The sequence below is a fragment of the Taudactylus pleione genome, unplaced genomic scaffold (genome assembly GCF_031769625.1).
Source record: "Taudactylus pleione unplaced genomic scaffold, aTauple2 ptg000218l, whole genome shotgun sequence".
Classification (NCBI taxonomy): Eukaryota; Metazoa; Chordata; class Amphibia; order Anura; family Myobatrachidae; genus Taudactylus; species Taudactylus pleione.
Genome location: NW_028284620.1, coordinates 5,096,799 through 5,122,851, shown reverse-complemented (window position 1 = coordinate 5,122,851; position 26,053 = coordinate 5,096,799). Strand labels below are relative to the sequence as shown.

The window sequence follows — 26,053 nt, the reverse complement described above, 5'->3', positions numbered from 1 at the left end:
AACGTTTCAATCATAGGATTTTCATCAGGATGGTATGGTAGGATGATTAGGTAGGGTCTTGTTTCTGGTTGTATATATTGTATAAATGAATCTAATTTTGTACCACTTTTATTGGTCTTTATTTCCCATTTTAATATTTCACGATATTAAGCTATTACTCAGATAACTCAATTTAATGCATATCAATAAAGGCTACAAAGTGTTATATAATTTTTCTATTTTCAGCCGTCCACCTTCTATCGTATTTCTTCTTGTGTTAGACAACAATTCAACTTCCTCAAAATTTCAATAAGGAAAAAAAAATTTTTTTGTTTTTTAAGCCAGTCTTTTTTGTATTTGGAAGTGTAAGCACACTAAATAATGATATCTCCTGAAAATGCAAAGGCTTCAGGAAAATGTATAATTTTTGACTGAACTAAATAATCAAGGGTTTAATAACCTAGTACTAATCCAGTCATTAAAACAAGTAAAAGAAATGTTCAAATAGTTTACAGACTATTAAACAGTCTATTGACTGTTTAAGCTGAATTGGTGTTTCGTTGATTAACAAAAAAGTAGTCACTGTATCCCATTCTTCATTGATAATTCACAACACTAGTTAATGCTGGTTTTATTTTCAAAAGGGAATTTCAAAAGCTAAGATTCTACAGCAAATGACCATCAATATACTCTTAAACCATCTAATCTCTTGCAGTCTCCTTTAATGTAGAAGAGTACATTTAACATTACATAATTAATGCCTCTGTTTTAAAATATTGTTTATTTTTTTATCTGAATTTTATGTGATGAATCTGCACAAAATAGTCTAATTTGGTGAAGTGAAATTAGAAAAATATATATAAAAAAGGATCTTTCTAAATAAAATTCTGAAAATTGGCATGTGCATATGTAATCACCCCCTTTGCTATGAAGCCCCTCAAAAGTTATGGTGCAACCAATTACCTTCAGAAGTCACATAATTAGTGAAATGAAGTCCACCTGTGTGAAATCTAAATGTCACATTATCTGTCAGTATAAACACACCTTTTCTGAAAGGTCCCATAGGCTGCAACAACACTAAGCAAGAGGCATCACACCATGAAAACCAAGGAGCTCTCCAAACAAGTCAGGGACAAATTTGTTGAGAAGTACCATTCTGGGTTGGGTTATAATAAAATATATAAACCTTTGATGATCCCCTGGAGCACCATCAAATCCATCATCATCAAATGGAAAGAACATGGTGCCACAACAAACCTGCCAAGAGAGGGCCGCCCACCAAAACTCACAGACCGGGCAAGGAGGACATTAATCAGAGAGGCAGCACAGAGACCAAAGGTAACCCTGAAGGAGCTGCAGAGTTCCACAGCAGAGACTGATGTATCTGTGCATGTGACCACAATAAGCAGTACACTCCATAGAGCTGGGCTTTATGGAAGAGTAGCCAGAAAAAAAGCCATTACTTAGTGATAAAAATATGAAGACACGATTTGAGTTTGCCAAAAGGCATGTGGGCGACTCCCCAAATGTATGGAGGAAGGTGGTCTGGTCAGATGAGACTAAAATTGAACTTTCCGGCCACCAAGGAAATGCTATGTCTGGCGCAAACCCAACACATCCTATCACCCCAAAAACAACATCCCCACAGTGAAACATGGTGGTGGAAGCATAATGCTGTGGGGATGTTTTTCAGCAGCAGGGACTGGGAAACTGATTTCAGTCGAGGGAAAGTTGGATGGTGCTAAATACAGGGATATTCTTGAGCAAAACCTGTTTCAGTCTGCCTGTGATTTGAGACTGGGACGGAGGTTCACCTTCCAGCAGGATAATGACCCAAAGCATACTGCTAAAGCAACACTCGAGTGGTTTAAGGGGAAACATTTACATTTACATGTTGGAATGGCCTAGTCAAAACCCAGATCTCAATCCAATTGAGAATCTGTGGTCAGACTTGAAGATTGCTGTTCACAAGCGGAAACCATCCAACATGAAGGAGTTGGAGCAGTTTTGCCGTGAGGAATGGGCAAAAATCCCAGGAGCAAGATGTGGCAAGCTCATAGAGACTTATCCAAAGCGAAATGCAGCTGTAATTGCCGCAAAAGGTGGCTCGACAAAGTACTGACTTTAGGGGGGTCAACAGTTATGCACGCTGAAGTTTTCTGTTATGTTGTCCTAAAGGTTGTTTGATTCTCAATATAAAAAAAACACAACTTCACAGTTGTAGGCATGTTCTGTGAATGAAATGATGCACACCTTCAAACAATCCATTTTAATTCCAGGTTGTGAGGCAACAAAACATGAAAAATGCAAATGGATGTGAATACTTTTGCAAGGTACTGTACACTTGAATCACTCTGCTTCCTTTGTTCTCCAGCTAAGGGTTTGCTGTCTACCATTTATCGGCTTTTTCTATCTCATAACACCCCACTATTGGCTCATCACGAGATCTGGGAGCGTGACACGGGAAAAAACCCTTGGAACCGACATCTAGGAACAAATTAGTTGCAAATTAGTTTCATCGGCTTCTTCGGTTCGTCATCGTGAAACTTCATTAAAAGTATATCTGTGCTGGTCCCACAACATTTGCATAAAATATTTCCATCATCTTCAGCACTTCGCTGGTGAGGTTGTCGGGAGGAGGGTACCCTGCTTCACATAATCTGGTGGTGCCCAAAATGAAATCCCATTTGGGCAAAGGTTTATCGACTTGTACTCCAGATTACTACTGTTGCCATGCCTGCATCCCCAACCTACTCTCTCTTACCCAGACCTATTCCTGGTGTTTCAAAACCCACACAGAAACTTATCTTGTATATCTTGAATGCAGTTAAATGACGCATAGCGTTAATTGGAAGTCCCTTCTGCAACCTCTATCATGGAAGCGATATGGTTTACCTACCAAATGGAATGTATTTCTAGCATAGTTGACAATAAGGCTGCTCTCTTCTCTTCGACTTGGTCCACATGGCTGTCCTTTCATAATAGATCTCACGGGTTATAGTCCCAAAACCTCCTATGGATTATCCCTAGCACACATTGGTCCTCTTGTGTGTGTGGGTGTGCGCGCGCTTGGTGAATTGAGTTTGACTGTATCATTGTTTTCTTTATATCATCTGTATAACTTCTACCGGCCGATGAACTGTCTTACACTTTAATAATCTGTGATTGTGTCATGTTTGGATGTATTTTCAAACTTTCCCTCCCTTCACCTTCTAGCCTTCTTTCCTTCCCTTCCCCCCTCCCATTTAAATTTGTTGGAAAAAATCTTTTCAATAAAATGTTGATATGTAAAATGACATAAGTAATGAACAGGTGTATACAAATTACATCACTCACTCAGTTCAGTACCATCATTGTTTGGGATTTTTATAGGAGTTATCCACCCTTAATTAATATTTAACACTCATTTTAGACCATCCATAATAATAATAATTGTTTTCTTAGTCTGACTTCCTACTCTATATTTGATTCAGAGAAACATACAATTTTAATGAAGTGGGATCTTGCATCTTTTTCAACTTGCACATGGGGTGCAGTCAGTAAATGCATTTACAAGTGGTCCAGAATAGTACACATCTCGGTCAATTCTCATTTACAGTTGTATGCGGGTTACTTGGTAGCAAAGCGGTGGCAACCAGGCATTCACATTTCCCATGGGCGTCTATATAGAACTGTGAGCTATTCAGAGATGAGTATGTGCAGAGACCCAACCAATTTCAATTGATCTCCTGCACCAAGGAAGGAGCAGGTGCAAATGCAGTTACTAGATGCTCTCACAAGCAGGAGGAATGTGGATGGTGCAGTTGCATAGATACTTCAAACTCAGAATATTGGCAGATGTTTGCATGTATTTCTGATCGCTGTAAGAAGACCAAACTGCAACCACATTATGTGCAACCAGGGTGGCACTCTGACTAAAAATCATCCCTGGCAATTAAAGAGTACAGGCCCACCTTGGCGATGTCTGGCTGCTGAGGTCCTCCTCTTGTCTGCTCGAGAGGCTCCCAGCCTGCCCCAGTATGTGCAACAGGATGTTATGATGTCACGTTGTGCCTTATATCCATCCCATTGAGCAGAGCTCCAGGATGTGGAGCTGCTCAGCTAGGCCTCTGAATGGCTCAGCATCTGCTGACCTGTGGTGGATATAGACTTTTTAATTAGATGGGGTGTTTTAACAATTACTATAGAGTCGTGCACTTTATATTCCTGTCTTCCTCTACTTCTTAGTCTATAATCTTATACTTTTGTGTGCAGCTACAGGCTAGTACGGGGGAACAGCAATGACTGACTCAGTACATCCTGCAAGCTTGCAGCTGCACACTACATACTGTACATCTGCTTAGCTGCAGTGGTCTAAGCTAAGAATTACAGCTAGCTTACATATAGTTAGAACTTCAAGGCTTACTACACAGGAGCAAACAGCTTATGTGAAATATGTGTGACTGCAACATCTGAGGCTGTGAGTTCAAGTACCCTAATGGGAGGGCTAAGCAATGTCTTTTAAATAGAAGGTTGATTTAAATGAAAAGTTATTTTTGATAAGATGCACATATCTTCTGTCCCTTGGGGGCGCAGGGTTTGCTAAGAAAAAACTGACGTGTCAGAAATGAAGTGCGTCGGTCATGGAAGGACTGTGCTGGAGGGGCCCAAGCCCATCAGACTATCAGTTCATTTGAAAATTTGCCAGAACTGCCAGATTGGCCAGTCTGGCCCTGAGTGCGACTCAGAATCAGGTAGTGTATCTTTAAATTTTCCTCATACATTTTTAAATGAAGCACAGTTCAGGCTGAAGAGAGTTCATCCTAGGGATTGGAAGTCTGGCATTCATTTAATGGTGGCTGGGCTTCCAACATAAAATCATGCAATGCAATGGCAAGTTGTCCGCAGCTGAATACAAGCCAGCATCCAGCGGACAGACATTGGAAAGTAGCATCAGATGATTGGCAGCAATTGAAAACTCAGTATTCGCATTTCCATAAGATCAGGAACATCAATGGTTTATCCCTCATTTATACATCCTCACCTTCTGTCTGAACAACATTGGAGCATATTGACATGTGAAAAGGTAAGTGCGGGGAGACGTGGAGGCTGTGAAGAGAGATGGCAATGGCAGAGGTTGGTTCTGTAAATCAAGAGTAACAAGGTTGAGAATGAAATAGATAATGGGGTAATGGAAGAGAACTGGCACTGGTAAAAGCAAAACAAAACGAGTGACAGTGGTGGCAATGGCATAGTAGTAAGCCTAGGTGGTAGTGAATTCATACACTCATAATTTAAATAGATTGTGGTCCAGTAATATTGGCTCTTAAAAAATGTAAAGTGATTTCCACTGATCTATAGGAAAACTAGGTGCCGTGGCACCCTGGGGTGCCTCAGGACACTTGCAGGGATGTCTCGGGTTGGTGGACCAGTACCAAATAAAATTATATTTAGTCAGTGTGATAGGCAAAATCAGTGCTAATGACCAGAGCTGTAACTAGGGTGGTGTGACCTGTGCCATGGCACAGGGAACTGCAGGGCAGGGGGCGCTATTTGGGCCTGTCAATTTTCCTGTTGGGGGAACGCCAATGCTCTCTCTGGCACAGGGCACCAAATAGTTTAGTTACAGCTCTGCTAATGACTGCAAATCAAAAATGTGGACAAAAAGAAGCGCAGCCCTGTCCACCACCACATAACTGAACCTAAGGGTGACAGAAATACAAGTTACTTCATTTAATTTCAGCTGAATTTCTCAATAAGAAACTTTTGGCCCAGGGGAGAAGTGGAAAAAATGCTGATACTCCAGGGTGCTGTGGTTTGAAAAAGTTTAGGAAACAAAGAAGTAATGGAAGAAAAGTCTGCAAACTTATATAGTTTTGCAAACTGAAAGCTGTTTTGCGAACTGAATGATGAGAATTTTTTGCAGAATCGGAAGACTGGGCAGTGATTGGTGGTTGTAGGTAAGCTTATTTAATGAAATCAATAACTTTATGGAGTGGAGTGGTAAAATTAAGTTTTCGTGAAATCCTTTTGAGATCTATATCCCAAAATATGTTTCTACCACATTTTTACTATAGATCCTATACAGATGTGTCCATATACTCCTATACTCAAATTGCGCCAAAAATCCCCGTTTGGCCCACCATGGACTTTGTGATTTGGCCGTGCCAAGCTTCCTTCCAGCGATTATTTCACAAAATATGCATCTTATTTGTATTACTAATATGACAAAAGTTCGATGCAAGGGTACAATGACTACTGACGCTTGCATTTCATGTAGCTTCTACTGTATGTGCAACATAGGGCCTGATTCTGGGTTGGGAGTAAAGAAAAAAAGATCAAGGAACTGTGCCCTTTAGCAAAACCATGCTGCACTGCAGGTGGGTGCAGAGAGATTTTGATTTTAGAGGGGTGTGTCCAAACTCAAATCTAAACTGTTCAGCATGTGTGGGCTACTTGCAAATGCAGCCAGTATATTGCTTGCGCGGAGGGGGCAGCCAGGTCGGCAGAGAGGGGGTGTGGCAGCCGGGAAAGTGGGTTGTGCAGGGGACATGGTGGCACAAATGTGTCATCATGGCCCCGCCCCCCGCTATACAGTGCAGAGAAAACAGGCATACAGCATGGAGCAGGGATATGATGACGCATTCCACCGCGAAGTGGGGGGCCGCGGGTGGTGGAGGAGGGTGCAGGAGACTTGCCTACTTTTCCAGGTAGCACCATCCAATGTTCAGGACCTCTTGGCCATTTCGGGAAAGTAGGCAAGTACAGATGTGTCCACATACATCTACCTCCTTAAACAGCCCTTCTAGTCGCACCATCTCAAGGCATGACTCGGTAGCAATGAGTGTGTGTGACTTTTTATCTTCAAATTCGTCTTATTCACACAGTGTATTCATACAATGCACTCACATTTTATAAAGAAACATCAGGCATATCTACCACTCTTAAGTGGGAACTCCATAGGTGATATCAGCTTTAGGGAACGTCCTCCTCCTAGCTTATATGGAAATCGGATATAGACAGGTACCGGACAACAATCTTAATTACAGCCAAGAGGGAACATCCCAGCACACCCAGAGTCTTTCCAAGTCAGTATGGAGACCCTGGAAGGCAGGTGTCATGTTGTCAGCAAGTGTAAAAAGCTACTTACTGTAAGTTTCACCCTTGGGAATACAATTGTAAACATGATGAGTTACAGTTATACTTATGTCACGCTTATAATTCTTAAAATATACACTTGCCTACATTAAGGCGCCTGCATAGTAGTGTTCATTCTAGGTCCGGCGCTGGGCAGGGCGCCGGACCTAGAGAAAGGGCACTAAGAGAAAGGGCATCTAAGGTGCGCACGCCCGAAAAGGTGAAGTAACCACGAGAAAAGGGCCCGTGTCTCTTGGGTGCGTACCCGGCACTTATGGACATGCCGGGCTGCCCCCATGCTCTCCCTTCTCTGTGAATAGATGCCGGGTGCATGCGCCAGGCATCTATTCACTGGTGGTGATCACTAGGCCACAGTTTTCCCCACCCGCAGGACACTGAGGCCCGCCGGTGGAGGCGGCACCTGCAGGTTGTTTTAGCGGGGCACCTTCAAAAGGAGCAGGGCACATTCTCCCTTTTCAAATCGGGAAGGGCGCGACACCCCACTAAAACAGCCTAGAGGGAACGCTACATAGTATAGTATGCACAAATAAAAAAGCATACAGCTGTCCGAAATGCACAAACACAAAAGCACACAACTGTCCTGAATTTCCAGGGGCAGTCTCAGGCTTCAAAGACTTATTCCTGTAAAGTTGTTCCCCTGGAAATGTCCTTGTTTTTCAGCATTGACCCAATAAAATTACTATTTTCTGCTTGATCTATATACATTTTTTATACTTATATATTCTTAATTTTTTTAAACCTAGCAATATGTAAAATACATCTGGGATATACCAGTCATATACCCAATAGTTTTGTACAATTTTTGTAATCTAATCTTAGGATTTAGAATGGTAACATTTATTGAAAATAAGTGTTTAAAGGCCAGAAATCCACAATTATCACATACAATATACATGACATGATGGGACTATAGTGATCCAATGTCCACTGAACCAGTATTGCATATTACATGTATGGATGCACTGATTCTGACAAATATGAAAAAATACTCCTTTCCTACAACTGTGGTTTAGTAATAGTGTAATGTACATTGAAATCTGATAATGTATGTTAACTAATGCTGCATAATTTTCAAGGAAAAGGCTTTAAAACTATATTTTTAAATGCATGCCTGACAATTACCCAGCAATATAAAATCCTCAGCAAAGTACATGCAAATATAAAGAGAGTATATTTAATTTTTTTCTTACTTTTCAGGAAGCATGACAGTAGGCTGCTGTTGATGAATAGCCTAAACTGCTTGAAAAGGCTGGTGAAAGACAATTTCTTTTTATTGCATTTGACCTTACAATCAGGGGTGCAGTACATAGGGTTAAAGTGTACTCTGTTAAATAAACCATTTTTTTGGCTAAGAAAGTAAAACTACCTTAGTACACAAGAAGGTTATACATTTTCTTAGGACTAAATTATTATTTTACGTATTTCCAGAATTTATGCATAGGTTTAAAATTACAATATGTTTCATTTGCAATTAGATTAATCTGTTGATGTATAATTTTTCAAAACATATGGGATGGGTACGGAATGCCAGTGCTTCTGATGTCGGTGCTCGGGATCCTAACGGTCAGAAACCCGTGTCAGCGCCGGCATTGTGAGCGGCAGTTGAGAAATTGACCGCATCCCAAACATACTATTGCGCACAACATATTACAGCAACCAGTTGATCAAATGCTTGCTTCAATTTTATAAACTCCACTATAAAATGGAAAATTAATTGCCATGAATTGATCAATTCTTTTTTTTAGTTGAATTTGAGGAGTTGATCTTTTTTTTTTTTTCTGGTGTCCAAGACTTAAATATTTCAACGGTAGAAAATATACACCAGAAAAAAAGTCACTACAGTAAACTGTTCCTTCTGGAAGTGTTCTAAACGGTGTGTGATGCAGGGGACTCTCTGGACGCCAGGAAAATTGTGGTATAGAAACAGTTCATGTATATATGTAAATGTCCCATGTGTCACACAGAGAATCACCCTAAAAGAATGTAAATTAACATCAAGCAATACATGCAAAAGGAGGGTAGGACACATATAATCAACAGTACAAGTGCAAATAGTTGCAGTGAAAATATATTTATTTTATTGAATAACTGTTTAAAGGACATTCCTTACAAAATGAGCATCCCCAGATGATCACACGTTCAGAAGATAGTCTCAAAAAATGCTTCAATCGCATAACTCATGTCATCATTTTCCAGTGGATGGAAGAACGTGATTTGTTACCTGAAACAATACCTCAAGAGTGAGCCATTTATGAGAAACCTCTTGCACAGGTTTAAAGGGACCAGATGTTGGGGCTTCCAACATGAGATTAAAATCCCAAAGGTGCCATAAAAGGCATGCTAAGAGGACTAATGCTTTCTTAATAAATTGTGTTCTGTAATTCTCATGAAAAACATCAGCATCATCAGTGCACACTTGCACCAGCCTATATTACAAAAAGACACACCTAGACACAGGTATTTCTGCTGCATTGCCAGCAGTTTCACCAACATGCCCTCATAGAACACTTATTACAGTCTAGTTAAACTTATTCAGTCGTATATGGAGATGCAATTGCCCACATACTTGCACACACTCTTTTCCGGAGAATGAGCAGTGCATAAATATGCAAAATACACGTACCATTCAATTAAGTAGCAGTCCCTTAGTGCAGATACCAGGGCTTTCAGGGTAGAGAGAGCATGACTCTTGTTTAATCCATCCTGAAGAAAATCCAAAATCTGTGGAAGGGTAGCAGAACCAGGAACAAATAATTAAAGTTTTGTAAAAGAGGATATAAATGTTTTTCAAACCATGGCCCGTATTCAATTCAGGAGTGAAAAGTCCATGCTGGACTTTTCGCTCCACATCGGAGCTTTTCCTGGGATAAAGTATTGGGCGCGTGCCTGCTTTATCCCCGCAATCAATTTGAAATCAGCTAAAATGGGACCCGGCGAATTGGTAACTACGAAAAAAAAACGGGTACTTTAGGGAAATAATTGTAGGACCCCCCTAAAGATGTCCAGACATGGGGGATACCTATGAGTACCCCCGTTTTTGCCTGCAAAAGAAAGTCGGGTTTTTAAATAGCCGTGGCAGGCGTTTTTTCCTGACATTGAAGAAGGGATGCAGAAGAGCACTTAGGTTATTTTTTTCATTTTTTTAAGTGGTCCCATCAAATTTGGGGTACATGAAAATGGGTACTAGCATATTTTTAAGTCCCTAAAGCCATTTTTTAAAAATTCTGCAAAAATGCACCTGCCGCTAATAGCCTATTCTAGAAAACACCTGCCGCATATTTGCAGAACATCCCTGAACCTATTTCCCTATTTTAAAACACTCTTTCCACTTTTTTTTCACCCAAAATTTATTTTTTGGGGTGTCCCTATTTTTTTTTTTTTAGTTTTTTTGACACAGTTTATTTTTAAATGACATTCCCAGGGGTGCAGGCTATTTTTTTTAAGCCTGCACCCCTAAACCCTAATTCTGCACTTTTTTTCACCATGTAAAACATAGTGAAAAGTTATCTCTGTTTTTTTTCAAAGACTTTTCAAACCTACGAAAAGTCTTTGAAATTGAATACGGGGATAATTGAAACATGCGAAAATGACGTCATCGGTGATAATTAGCAAACAGACATAGAATTTTGCATTCTAGTTTCAAGAAGTACTTCAATTGTCTTGTCAGACACTCCACTCTGTGTTAGCAACGGCCTCTGAGTCTCTATGCCCTCAAGGCATTTGGATCAGGGTGCAAAATTAGTGCATGATGTAGAAGATCTGAGTGAGGAAGCAAGGGACAAAACAGTCCAAAAGCATTAAGATACTGCAAAGAATGTGCTTCGTGGACAAACTTTTTAGCATTTGCTAATGCCATCTCAGGATGGCATGGACTGTTATTTCTTACTCATATCCAACGATGGATTCACAAGTGCACAGACTCGGATCTCATCTTTTATACCTCCCCAGCAGGCTGACTGCTCATCCACTAATTTCTATGCAGAGTTCAGTGTATTTACAATTGGAAAGACATATACAGCCCCAAAGACACAGAACCTGTGACTTCAAATTAGGTAAATATTTTTTCATTTGTATTTTGCAATTATTACAAGTGACACGCTGCCAAAACATGTTTAAAAAAAAAAAAGGGGAATAGTTGTTCCTAAAACTTGCATAGATTTTTTTTTCATGAGAAGATAACCGTTTCGGAACGATATATACATATATCTATGTCTATTTCGACCCTTTACATCCTGTCGACAATACGGCCAAGAACATACAGTAGCAAAAAAACGCTTTATAGGTGAATGTTGAAGCTATATTACTACATTATTGAAAGTACAATTGTGTACTTTCAATAAAACAAAGGACATTTGTAGAGGATATCCAGGTTCTATTAAGTAGTGTAAAGGATGTTAGTGGAAGTTACATAAGTTAATCAACCTATTTTTAAAAAAAAAGGATCATTGCTAAATAAATCTAACAGAATCACCATCTTCTTATTGGAAATGAAATTATTAACGTTGCACTGATTGCACAAACACACTGTTTCCGAAAAGCTTTTCATGAAGAAAATTGTCCAAGTGATAAGTTGCTACGATAGATGATAAAAGTTGCAATATTATTTACTGTATGAGAATTTTGCTAAATATGCCCATGATCTTCCACAGAGAACAATGGGTCAAGGTTCATTCCCATGACTTCATATCGACTGAGATAAAATGCTATATTGTTGTTTTGCCTGCTAAATGCAATGCAGAAAGGAATAGGAAATAATTTTCAGTCCATGACATAATTGCTCATACTTCCATTATCATTGTCCTGTTTCTTGTGTCGCTTTTATGTAAGAAACTACTGTCTTGTTATTAGAAAATATCATGAGATGTTTATATCTTAAGAGAGGTGGGAAATACTGACTCATAAACTGTGCACTCATTTACAGAACATTTGGACATAGAGTTCAGTTCTCTAGCCATACTCCTTTCACCACTTCTGTAAGTAGGTGAGATTGACACCTTGGAGCTGGAGTCTTGTTATCATCTCAGGGATTTCTTTTTGGCATCTATAGGGCTGATGACTTCATTTAGATGTGCTGAATTGTGAGGCCACTGATTGATTAGATCCAGTTGAAGATCTCTCATCTGCCACCTTAACCAATGAAGGCCAAAATTGGATTAGAACATTCCAAGAAGACAGTCATGCTTCAGGATAAATTGGCAGATTCTCAACACTAAACACTGGTAGAGCAGAGGCACATAGTTTATCTAACAACTGGCATTCACCAGAGACAAGGAGTTTTGGAAATCACTGCAGAAGGTCCAGAGGTGTCAGCATTCTGTCCTACCTATTGATGTGGTTATCTGATAGGGATCGGTATGCGGCCGGCGGTTCAAATCCCGACAGCGGAAGCCCGGCAGAGGTGAAGATCTTGACAGCAGCTAAGGTGAGTTACAACTAACCTAACCCCCCCTAACCCTTACCTTCCCTTAGGGGTGCCTAACCCTAACCTCCCCCCCAACTGCCTAACCCTAACCCCCCACTAAGTGCCTAAACCTAATCCCCCCTTCCCCACTGTCTTAACCTAAGTCTCCCGGGGGGTGCCTAACCCCCCTTCCCCTAGCTTAGCCCCTAACCCTCCCCGGGCAGCTGCCTAACCCTAAGTCCCCCCCGGGAGCCCCTAACCTAACCCTCCCCCCTGCGGCTGTCTGCGCCCAGCTATCCTTCGACCGGGATGCCGGGCGTCGGGCTCCCGGTGTAGGTAAAATTACAGGCGTCGGTATTTCGACATCTGTCATTAGACCCTTGCCGGGATTAGACAGTTGGGATGCCAACGGTCAGGATTTAGACCGTCGGCATCCCGACTGCATACCATCTGATAGTAAGTAGAAGTCTGTGAAGCTGGAATTGGCAAATGAAGGATGCTAGAAGGTATGAAGTTGACACTGAAAGAGGAATCGGGACAAGCTATAATAAGGAATAAAAAAGAAAAAAAACTCTGAAATTCATGCACAAGAAGGCTGTATCTACAGATACACTAGAGGTAGCAGACCTAGCACTCTGGCATATACTGTTTATACAGGCGAATGTTTGAATTTGGCGCACTAGTGACCTTAGCAATCAGCTGACTGCAGTTACCAGGGTAACTGTAAACCAAGGCTGACACTGGTGAACAAGCCCACATGAAGGGTGAAACGCACGTCCAGTTGCTCCTGTTGGCACCAATGGGAACTCCGGAATTGGAGAACTCCGCTGATATCCTACACTATCACATACACAGGTATTTCCCTCCTCCTCGCTAGTCACCCTCTCATCTGGTCCGGGAGGGAGACCCTGCAACACACTGTATCAGTGGTCACTCCGGTAAACTACTATATGGACAGCAGAGGTGACCGATCTTCCTTCTATTTGAAATCACCACTCACTCGGACCCCTGACTGTCTGCTCACTACCTTAGGGTATACATATTTCTATCTGCACACACTATGGGCCTCATTCAGAGCCGGAAGCTCTCCACTGACATCATTAGTGATGAGAGTGGGGCCTCCCCCAAACAGCAGGCGTTCCCATAGGAACACCTCCGTTCGGGCTGCCACCCCCCCGGCCTGCCTTCCAAACGGGGCGAGCTGTCAATCAACATCGACAGCTCGCCCCCTTTGGATCGAGACCCGCTACGACCGGCGCTGTCGGTCATAGCGGGTCTCACGCATGCGCACGACGGCGAAGGCGCCGTCCTGCGCATGCTCTGTGGGGGGCCATCGACCCGGTCCGAGCGCATCGGCGCTAACGACCGGGTCTGAATGACCCCCTATATCTACAGGAGCTACAGAGACGTACTGTATGTGCCTCCTTGATTCAATTAAGTCTCCTATTATAAGTCACTTGTTATCAGTTACAATTGATAGAAAAGCAAAGCGGTTCTTTTATTGTGTATAGGCTACAAAGATTTGACTGCTGAAACAACATTTTTGCTAAGTTATGTTACTTGAATAAACATTTCCACCGTGGCAAGCAACTACCGTGTTTCCCCGATAATAAGACCTACCCCGAAAATAAGCCCTACCCTTTCTTTTGAAAAACAGTCCAAAATAAGCCCTACCCCGAAAATAAGCCCTATGGAGTTTTTTTGACCAAAAAAAAATAAGACAGTGTCTTATTATCGGGGAAACACGGTATGATGAATATTTTAGGATATTTTACTGTATGCTAACCACATGTGATCAGACAGCGCACCTCATGAACAGCTTGTATGAATGGTTCTTTTCCTTGATTGTGCAATAACATTGTTGCAACTTCAGGTTCTGATACTACAAACATTTTTCTATGGTGTTTTACAACAAGTGTGATTTAATAGATGTAATATTGTAGCCAGGCGATCTATCTACATCACTTCCGCTCCTCATTTGAAATACCATATTTATGTCTATGTAATAATTTAGCAAGAATATACAGTATCTGGTATGTACATTTGCAGGGTTTTAGAGCTTATGGCAGTGGTTCCCAACTGTGGGCCTGATTCAGAGCCGGACGCTCTGACCAGAGCGCTCGCTCTGAATCAGTGCCCTCCTACCTAAAAATGGAGCGGGCTCCTGCCCGCTCGCATAGCTGTGGGTGACCACCCACAGCATATGCGAGCGGCCAAAAAGATGGTCGCGATGGTCAAGACCATCGCGACCATCGGGCTTGTGACGAGACCCTGCGGTAGGGTCTCGGTGACCGCAAGCCCTGGAGTGATTTTGGCTCTATCAGAGCCAAAATCACTCCCACTGACATCACTAGTGATGTCAGTGGGGCCGGACCCAGATGGTAGGCGTTCCCATGGGAACGCCTCCGTCTGGTAGGCACGCCCACCAAAGGGGGCGTGCTGTCAGTCACCATCGACAGCACGCCCCCTTTGGTGCGAGACCCGGAGCGACAGCTTGGCTGTCGCTGTCCGGGTCTCGCGCATGCGCATGACGGAGCTCCCTCCGTTGTGCGCATGCGCACTGGGGTAACATCGACCCGCGTCCTGCACTCGCGAGCGGGTCTGAATGACCCCCTGTGTGCTGTGGCACCCTGGGGTGCCTTCAGAAACTTGCAGGGGTGCCTCAGGTTGGTGGTCCAGCACCAAATCAAATTACAATTGGTCAATGTAATGTAAATATGTAGACAAACAGAAGCGTAAACCTGTCCACCACCACATAAATGAACCTAAGGATGACAGGTAAGCACAATTTACTTCAATTAACTAAATTTTTTTGTGAATTTCTCAATAACAAACTTTTGGCTTAGGGGTGCCATGGAAACAATGCTGGTACTCTAGGGCAACATAATTCAAAAAAGTTTGGGAACCACTTGCTTAGGGTTTAAATATCATGTGTTAAATTCAGTAGACAATAGAGAAATCTCTCCTGCCACCTCCTCTTAGTTGATTGACCCTGATGTGTTGTGAAAGAACAACATCAGTTTATTTAATTTAAGATTTTCACCCAGCTGGGATTTGGATATAACAAAAGCCAGTTTCCCATTAAGGGACTGGTATTTATAAATATTGTTGGTGTATTCGCATTTTGTTTTGTTTTGAATATATCATGTTTTTCTTTGCCAAGATTATTTATGTTTATGTTCATATAAATCAATTTTCTTTGGTGTATGTTCTTTAGTGATAAAATACCTACTGTGTTAACTCTCTCCTATTTTTAATATAGATATATTAAAAGTTATATTTTATTATATATATTTTCTGCATATTTGTGATGTAGTGCCCCCACAAGGGGTTCTTCCTTTTTGGTATTATTGCTAATTGTTTGCAATAATACTTCTTTAGTATTTAACTGGAAACCAACCAAATGTGCTGCAGCTAGCAGGCAGCAGGAGAAGAATCACAGTCACCATGTCCAGAAAGTGCACGCCAGATTCTGAAACGGTGTGTTATGGGACATACACACAGTCAGATTTGTCAGATGAACGACTGAACGATTTGAATGATTTTACCAAAGATTTGAACGATTTGAACGATTTTTGACTGCATTAAAATGAATGGAATCGTCCCAGTCTGACTGCAAACACATCAGATGTCAGAGATCGTTATTTGACTATCGGGAACGCGCATCGTTCAAATCGTTCATCTGACAGATCTGACAGATATGTCAGATGTCAGATTTTCCTTCACATATGAACGATTGAACGATTTTTTAAATCGTTATCGTTCAGATCTGAAGAAAAATCTGACCGTGTGTATGCACCATTACAGATAGAGATAATTTAATTTAATGTACTATTTGTTGATACTTAAGTTAAATGGTCATTTTGGCAAGTCTTTCTTCAGAAAAAATTACTGTATGTTTTGATGAATCTACTTGTACGCCCAAGAATTGTAGCTTCTGAGAAGGCACTAGATGGCTTTTTGCTGGGATGTAGTCAGGAAGCCAGAGGTTGAAATGCTGACCGCCGACTTCCCGACACTGAAAGCCCAGCATGGGACTAAAGATAGGTGTCTGAATACTGACGCCTATCATAAGCCCCATGCCCAAATCCTGAACATACGTAAACCGGGTCGTCGGGAGCTGTTAGCAGCGGGGGGAGGGTTAGGTTTAGGGACTCCTGGGTGGACTTAGGGTTAGGTACCCCCCTCCCGGCAGGGTTAGGCTAGGGGAAGCGGGGGTTAGGGTTAGGCACCACCGGGGGGAGTTTAGGGATAGGCACCCCTGGGAGGGTTAGGTTTAGGGTACTGGAAGGGGGAGTTAGGTTTAGGCACTAGGGGTGAGGTTAGGGTTTGGCACCACTAAGAGAGGGTTAGGGGGGAGAGGGGTAGGGATAGCCTACTTACCTCTCCTGTCGGGATCTTCTTCTGCCGGCCTTCCAGCTTTGGGATTTCAAGCGCTGAGCTTCCATCCTGCAGTATTACATACCCAACCCCTGTTTGCTGTATTGATTATCCAGCCATATTCCAGCAGGAATCTCATAGCTATTCTGTATCTAGCTGTGTTCTCCGGCTTTCCTTTTACAGAAATGTCATCCAAATAAAGCCATTGTTTCCTGAGAGTATCAGTATTACAAGCACTTTGCTGAATGTCCTTTGAGAAGTAAACAAGTGAACTGTATGAACAATTTGAGAAACTGATTATGTTGAGCTACAATAGGTATCATGAGATATGAATCTCTAAAGCATGGAGAAAGGTCTGTACTGATATCAATATGGGACGCGAAATTGCGGCATGTGCTTACCTGCATTTCGCCCTATTCAATTGCAGAACAGGCGAAAACGCAAATAGGTGAATGCATAACGGGCGGAAAGTACTGAATACATTTCGGGAATCAGTCTGTACCCCAAAATAAGATGCTCTGACACTGGAAATCATTACAGATGTGTACTATTAACCCTAATAATTGCACTTTGTGTCCTTAAGTTGTGTAAAATGCTTTCTAAAAGCATATTTGTATAAGTGGTGAAGAGTGATAGAAAGCAGTATTTTTTCTTTAAAATAAATAATCCAGTCAAATTTGGGGTACTTGAAAATGGGTGCTAGCATATTTTTGTGTCTCTAAAGTTCACTTTTAAAAAAATAGAAAAATCCACCTGCTGTATGTACCTGCAATCCTAAAAACACTTGGCCCATCCATACAGCCCCCCAAGAAACCTATTTCGCTAGTCTTTGTCCTAGTCCCCCCACTTTTTTTCATTTTCGCCCCAAAAATTACATGTTTTTGGGGGGGTTTCTGAGGTAATTTTTTTATTTTGCTGATTTGTCCTTTGGGGGAGTGTCCAAAGGGTTCTGAATCATTTCCCCACATCTGCACCCCAAAAGAGAGATTTTGCACTTTTTTCCGCCTGCCATTCATTGGGGAAACTTTTCCGCCTGTTTCAATGCATTGAGTTTTCGCTTAGGCTAAAACGTCTTGGAATTGAATTTGGAGATAAGCCGCAAACATGCGAAAAGCGACCATAGGTGAAACTTTTTCGCTGATTACGGCTTTTCATATCTAATTGAATCCGGCCCTATGTTGTTGACACATTTTGCAATTGGCTGCCATTGAGTTTGAAAAGAAAAAGTGATCTTTAATATCTAGAGGCAACTGGACATTATGGGTCTTATTATTGATCATTCTTACCTAAGCTGTGTGCTCTATGAAGCACGGTCCATGTTTTAGCAAAATTGCATCTCTAAAGGGGCGAAAAGAATAAGTTTGTTGACTTCTGAATAATTGGAGTAAATGAAAATAGGTTCCTAAAGTTCTTCTTTATTTAGCACCCAACCTAAAATAATAGGGTAGCTTTTATGGCTTTAAAGTCACATGGACGATATGGCTTTTTGTTCCAAAATCATAAGACAAATTTATCTTGAAAAATGGAATAGAAGACTTTTTTATATTAGCAACCAGTATCTGTTGGTATATTTCTCATAAACAGGTCTGTAACAAAAAACAACCGTCAAAATGTGTTGTCTTCAGTAACTTCTCTATAGAACATCGCTCTATGTTCAAGGACATGTTGTCCAGCCATTTCCTAGTTTTGAGTACTGTATAACAAAGATAGAAATGTATTGGTAGCTTGAGTTATGTTTGGATAACTCTATATTTGTAATTTTTGGCATATTTTAGTGTATTCTGTAGTCAAATTTGATATATGTTTAATAGGGCAATGTTTAATGACCTATTATTAATATCTAAATAAAGGACCATGGAAAACTGTAAACTTGCCATTTGAAACTAAAAATATGTTTTTATTTAGTAAACTCCAAAATACAGTATGTAAATTTTTAAATAAGGAACATTTCAATGTGCTATCCCTTTAAATCAATTGTTCAAAATAATGTAGTAATACGGTCAGTCAAATGTAGGATCCAGTAGAATCTTTTGAGGAACCAGAAAACAGAAGACATACTTTCATTAACTTCAAAGTGACAGTACATTGAAATGTTCCTTATTTAAAAATAGAAATGACTTCTAAAGCTTGGCATCAGCAATAATTTATTAGGCGCACAGGCTACATGGCTCTGGCGATCAGATGATAAAACATTTGCAGTCACAATAGGGAGAATTCAAAAACGAACATCTATGGAGGAAATATAACATAGCATATAGCTTTGATAACAAACAAATATTTATTGTCTTATAAGAATGAAAAAGGAGATAAAACATTTTATTCCTGTGAAGCTGTCCTTTTACCTGTCTAAACATGGATAAAGAAAAGTACATTATCTACGTCTTTCTTTATTAATGATCACGCTAGTCAACCCTTCTCAGCTCCACTGACATTCAGCTTGAATATAACTGACAAAATACAGATCTATCCTCATACATCTAGCCTCAATACACCAGGTCCCGTGCTAATCTGTTGGTGTCGGACAACTTATTTTGCCGAAAATACGGCTAGGTAGCAATACAATGTGACTAGGATGCCCCAGCAGACTGTGCTGGTTAATTTGATATGTGACACTTGTATATCTGTGTGCACCTGAGTCTCTATATGAAGCACAATGGAAGAGACTCAGAGACTCACACAGATATACAAGTTTCACATTTCAAAATAATCAGCAGTCTGCTTGTGCATCCTAGTCAGATCGCATTGTGATTTTGGCAACAGAAGATACTAAAAAGACGCCCAGCACTAACAGAGTCTAACGGGACCTGGTGCACTGAGACGGGTCCTTTAGCACGTCTAAGGACACATCTTTAGCTGCATGCTGGGAGCAGTGTATAACTGTAGAGACCAGGACCTGGACCCAATGACTAAAGCATTGATTACTGGTAATCTAACGTATCCAAGCATGTGGAAGATTATAATGTCCCAATGCAGATGTGTCCTCATACACTATTGCCGCAGACGTGCCAAACAGCCCATCTCAGCGTACCAGGTCCAGGCAAAGCTGTGGTAGACCAGACACAGCTTACGCGAGCGGCCAGGAAACCATCGCGATAATGGCAGGAAGTCCACTACTGACATCAGTAGTGAGGTCAGTAAGATCTCCCAACAAACGCCAGCGTTTGTCCAGCCACCCCCCTTACCCGCCCACAAAACAGAGCGAGCTGTCACTCACCATCGACAGCCACCCCATCTTGTTGCGACCCCCATAGCGACTGAACTTCAGTCGCTCGGCGGGGCTCGCGCACGTCTGACGCGGAACATGCGCAGTGCCTAAACATCGGGCCGCTTGCGAGTGCACAGCACTTGCAAGTGGCTCTGAATCAGGGCCCAGGTCCTGTGTGACTCGGCTTGTGCCTAGTGTCTTTTTAGCTCAAATAAGTGTCTCACTCGTAATGCATTTCAACAAAGCTGCTTAACGAGACTGCACTGATATGTGGCACTTGTATATTCGTGTTTCAAATGAGTCTGAATCTGTAAACAAAGTGGTAGGATGCTGCGGCCGCAGTGTCTCACTCCAAGTTCCGTTGTGGTTCACCTGCGACTTTGTACAAATGTAAAGCTAATTTGTGTGCGGTTACAGATTGAGTGGTGTTTTGCAGCGGCTGCGGTGCACATAAAAAGCCAAATTTAAAGAAAAGGTCGCTACACTGCACCTCTAGGTGTATGACTACACATCTGTAGCTAGGAAGGATTAGAGTGTTATATTGAACTGCAGTGTATATTTCAAAGGACAAACTTGCCATCAAAGTACAGTAACAGGAGAGTAAAAACATCAGATGTACAGACAGTTGGGGGATTGCTTTGAGTTGTACGCAAGCTGCACTTGAATTGAATCCACAAAAAGACAATTTGCATCTCACAATGAGTAGGCAAAAATCACATGATGCATTCAACTACAGTATACATGGTTAGCTTATGTATCTTTTCATCATAATCATTTCTTAACTTGTACTTGGGTTGAGCACCAGCACGTTTCCATTTCCCTACAGCCACAAATGCATCTGTGTCCCAGTCTTCAAAGTCTGCATTTGTGCCAATATGCCAATATTGCAATTTGCCCACACTTACAAACATCCCTCCTTCCCTGTTCTGCCTCTTCAAACATAAGGAACCCGGCGCCTGCTGCGTTTTCGATCTGACAGGCGCCGCGACCAGTGCATGCACAGTAGCGGCGGGACGCCGCTCCGTGCATGCTCATATCACCGGCTTTCAAAGGGCTGCGTCGTCTGCAGCCGCGCAGCCCCTAAGCAAAATCCACCACTGATAAGGAATCATTCATTTTAACAATTTAGACTTTAAGTTGATCCCTAAACTGGCCTGGCTGGCCATCAAATAATTTTAGAAGCTTTTAATTTTCTTTTGGACTTGATAAATATTGGGGTGGGGGATGGTGTGGGCTTAATATGAACAGCAAAAAGTAGACAGAAGCTCAAAGACAAATGTCATCCAAGATGAGAAATTCAGCATAAACCAAGCCCGAAATGTTACTAACCAATGACTGTGCTTTCTCCTGAATGCTACTGTTGGTATTGTGTCTATGGTGCACAACAAGCAGCCAGTCTGCAAAAAAGATTGTAACTAGGATAATCTAGAACAGATTGCTCATAGGAGTATATTTACTAAAGTGCAGGTTTTTAGAAGTGGAGATGTTGCCCATAGCAACCAATCAGATTCTAGTTACCATTTATTTGGCACCTTCTAGAAGATAATAGTTAGAATCTGATTGGTTGCTATGGGCAACAACTCCACTTCTAAAAACCTGCACTATGGTAAATATACCACATAGTGTGCAGACAGATATGGAAAGACCATTGGTTAGCCAGTACACTGCACCCCAGCTAAGCAACCTATCAGAAACAGAGTGCACGTAAAATAATCCACACAAAATTGAATGTTCAGTTTTGCATCAAATTACATATCAGAAAGGGGAATATAAAAGAACGTTAGTGTTTCATTTAGTGCCTCTAGTTGAGGATTTTTATATTAATACAAATAAATGTCTAACTTGACACTGAACACATTAATGCATTAAATCCTGGGCAGCTGTGCTTAGTGATACTCGGCTCCCTGACAATACCGGCTGGCAAAGTACTCCTGGAAGCCTCTGTGAATGCGCCACCCGGCTTTACTGGTTCACACGTAGTGAACACGAAGCCCAGACTTCCACTTTCAATTAAAAAAGTCAATAAATGATATTTTAATTTGAAAAAAAAAAAGTTTCTTTAAATAATAAAGCTGAAATATCAATAGGAAAACACTGCCGGTACTTCTTATATTGAGAATTTGCCCATAGCATCCAATCAGCTCCTACCTATCATTTTATAAAACTGTAATTGATAAATGCTACTTCAAAGCCGATTGGTTGCTATGGGCAACTTTTCCACTGGTCCACTTCTCCACACTTTTCACTGCTTGATACATAAACCCCATAGGGAGAAGCCCTGCACAAACTTGTTTTCACCTATAAATAGACCCCTTAGCAGTTATTGTTATTATTATTTGCTATTGCTAGATCTGTCATCCATTTCTTTTATTACTCATTTAATGTAACCCACTATAATGTACTGTATGACTATCAACATAAGAGGAATAGGAAAATACTGTACGATGCACTTTATTTTAAAAACTAGAGCAAACGGTCCTTTGTTGTTATTTTGATTTAAATATACGTAAATAGGGTATATTTCATAGATACAAATATTGATACATTTATCTATTATAACCTGCATATTATAAAGACACAGATCAAGAAGCAGCAAATAATGACAATGAAGATGACTTGTAAGAGTTTTCCAGCAATAACTAGTATAACTAACTGTAATAAATTGCATATACCAGTCTAACGTTTATGATTTTGTAACCAGAGACATTATGATAGGAAATTCCATCTCTCACAGCCATAGCAATGGAAAGCACCCAAGCTTACATAGGTGGCACATTTATTTCCAGCATAAAGCAGATACATCACTGACTCGTGTAATACCTCTTTCTTCTTCTGTCCTCCTCCGTTCTGCAGGCACAAGATCATGATGAGGAGGATGCTCAGGATGAAGAGATGCTGCATTGCTGCCCTCACTTTGCACGCCATGATTGTGTAGCCCGTCTGTATCCCCATCACCACTTGCTCTGCTGTGGCTGCTGCTGTCACTGGCTGCGGGGCAGCCAATGACTGTGTGGTGAGGCTGCAGCAGAGCATCACTGGTAATGTAGTTCTTCTTGAGACTACAGAGTGGACACAGACTCACAGCACATTGTAATGTAATGCACTATTTTGCACAGTAGCTGGCTTGTTGGGAAGCGTTAGTGGTAAAGAAAATGAAACACTGGCTTTATTGCTCATGCTATTTTCCACATTTATATGTTGCTAACAGATTTGTACACGCATGGTCGCAAGAGTAGTGTAGTCCAGTTTATTCATTTACTTAATTTAATTCACTTCATCTGTTTAGTAAAAAAAAATGTTAAAAACGCGATCTGTAAATGTCACTATAAGGACATGCTGATATCTATCTATCTATCTATCTATCTATCTATCTATCTATCTATGTCACATTTATCCTCTCTATCTCTCTCTCTCTCCTGATTTTATACAGAAAGTGATCCTATCTATAATTACATCATTACTATGTTTATTTAAAAATAATAGTTGTACTTTAATCGTGTGGGTGCCACAATTGCCTACCCTCCAATATGACCCCACCCATTAGGTACAAATTAATATAGGGTTTATTTATCAAGCAGTTAAAAATTTAGTGAAGTGGACTAGTGGAGAAGTTGCCCATGGCAACCTATCAGCTCCTACCTATTATTTTATAGACTGTACTTAAATGTTACTTCAAAGCTGATTGGTTGCCATGGGCAACTTCTCCACTGGTCCACTTCACTATGTTTATCACTGCTTGATAAATAAACCCCTAAAGTGCTCTGCTCCTGGACTTCCCACCTAATTAATGATTGTAGTAACCTGTGTTGAGCTAATTATTTCATAAGACAGGTGTTTCAGCACAGCTGCCTGCAATCATAAATTAAGAAGGTAGTCCAGGAGCAGAGCATTCTGTACCTAATGGAATGGGTCATGTTGGAGGGTCTGCAATTGAATGATATAAATGGACGATTGAATGATAACAATGTCGTTATCGTTCAATCCAGTGGCGTAACGTCATCCCAGACGCCTGGAGGCAAGTTATAATTTGGTGCCCAGCCCCCCGTCACAGCCGCTGACACTAATGTAGCAATTTGCATGCTGTCAGGCTATAGATAGACGAAGGCAGCAGCTGCTGGTCTGACATGGTGGCTTCTCAGGTGCCGGGAAGAGGGGCCATGTATTGGGCAGCTGTGACGGTACACTCCGGGTACATAGTTACAGCCCTAAGTGGGGTGAATGTGTTGAGAACAATGGAGGAGGTGCCCCTTCAGAGCTGGAGCCCGGCGGCAGGAACCTCCATTGTCTCCCATAGTTCTGCCCCTGGTTCAATCGTTCTTTCATCGTGTAGTAGTGGATATGCACCTATATGAACTCTGCCAATCTGTCATTCCAGGGATAAAGTTATCGGCTTCATGAGCAAGCAGGGAAGCACTGGGGCAGATGAAGACTTTATTTACTTATTTACTAACAGTTATTTATATAGCACATTAATTCCAGCGTTCAAAGCTGCTGAATATTGGGGCTTTGCAAACCCACTGTATACTATATATAGCCCACTGTGTCACACTGCACATAGAACCCGAGCTTCCTGTGCAGCAGCCATTGTAAGAAAGAATCAGGTAAGTGGAGCGCATGGGTTGAAGTCATAATGTTGAAATTGACAATGTTGACATTTAGAATGTCAACACCAGAATGTCGACAAATATGATGTCGTCATGATTAAAATGTCAACCTATAATATGTCGACATCTGAAAAATGTCAACATATAACATGTCGATATAATGAAAATGTTGACATTAGGGTTAGGGATACCATACAAATGCATTGTCAATATTAAAATTATGACCATGTTGACATCTGATTAGTGCCAACATGCTGTCGACAATATCACCATGATTTCATTCTCGCATCAACAAAATGAATGTCAACATGGTTACTGTCAACCTAATATTCTGTACCCGGGCATACTGGTGAGCATGGGGACAAGTCATACTTGCCGACATTCAGCGCGAAATCGCCTCACCGCCCCCACCCGGGAGGGTCAGCGGCCGCCGGGAGGCTTGCCTGCCTTTCCAGAGGGACGGGAGCAGCACCCGATATTCGGGAGGCTCCCGGCCAAGCCAGGGACAAGTTAGGGAAAAGCTTGGAGCAGTGTGCATGTAAGGAAATATATGTCAGAGGGTCATGTGAGCAGAGGGACATCTGAGGAAAAAGATGGGGGCAGAGGGGAATGTGGGAAAAAGACTGGTGAACAGAGAGACATCTGAGGAAAAAGCTGAGGGAGAGGGGAATGTGGGAAAAGGCTGGTGAGCAGAGAGACTTCTGAGGAAAAAGCTGGGGCAGAGGGGAATGTGGGAAAAAGGCTGGTGAGAAAGAGAGACATCTGAGGAAAAAGCTGAGGGAGAGGGGAATGTGGGAAAAAGGCTGGTGAGCAGAGAGACATCTGAGGAAGAAGCTGGGGCAGAGGGGAATGTGGGAAAAAGGCTGGAGAGAAGAGAGGCATCTGAGGAAAAATCTGGGGCAGAGGGGAATGTGGGAAAAAGGCTGGTGAGAAGAGATACATCTGAGGAAAAAGCTGAGGGAGAGGGGCATCTGTGAGGAAATGTGTTTGGCAAAGTGGCATGTGAGAGAAAAGTTGGTTAGCAGTAGGGGGCATATAGGAACAAATCTAGAAGGCTGGTGGTGGCATCTGAGAGAAATGTTAATAGGCATGTTTGGCATGTAAGGGAAAAGCTGGCAGGCAGAGGGGCACGTGAGGAAAGCTGGTGTGTATTGGGACATGTGTGAAAAAAGCTACTGGGCAGGGGTCCATGTAAGGGTGGGATACGTACATAGGCTTGGGCGTAACTACCATAGGTGCAAGGGGTGCAGCTGCTATGAGGCCTAGAAATGAGGGGGCTCATCTTCCTTGTCAAAGTTACATGTGTTATATACATTTTATCACCATTGGGTGGTACATAGGGGCAAT

General features: G+C 41.6%; 1 protein-coding gene across 2 annotated transcripts in view; it reads right to left on the bottom strand.

The window, feature by feature from the left end:
- TUSC3 (tumor suppressor candidate 3) overlaps positions 1-23,066 on the bottom strand; it is a 293,630-nt gene extending 270,564 nt beyond the window's left edge. The window contains exon 1 of one of the 2 annotated variants that reach the window (XM_088478802.1): positions 22,923-23,066. In XM_088478802.1, coding sequence (XP_088334928.1) covers positions 22,923-23,054 — 132 coding nt within the window. In that variant the 5' untranslated portion in view covers positions 23,055-23,066. Of the gene's footprint in view, positions 1-18,183; positions 18,199-22,922 lie in introns of those variants that run through there. The other variant, XM_088478801.1, reaches the window with a different exon arrangement.
- Positions 23,067-26,053: the final 2,987 nt, after the last annotated feature.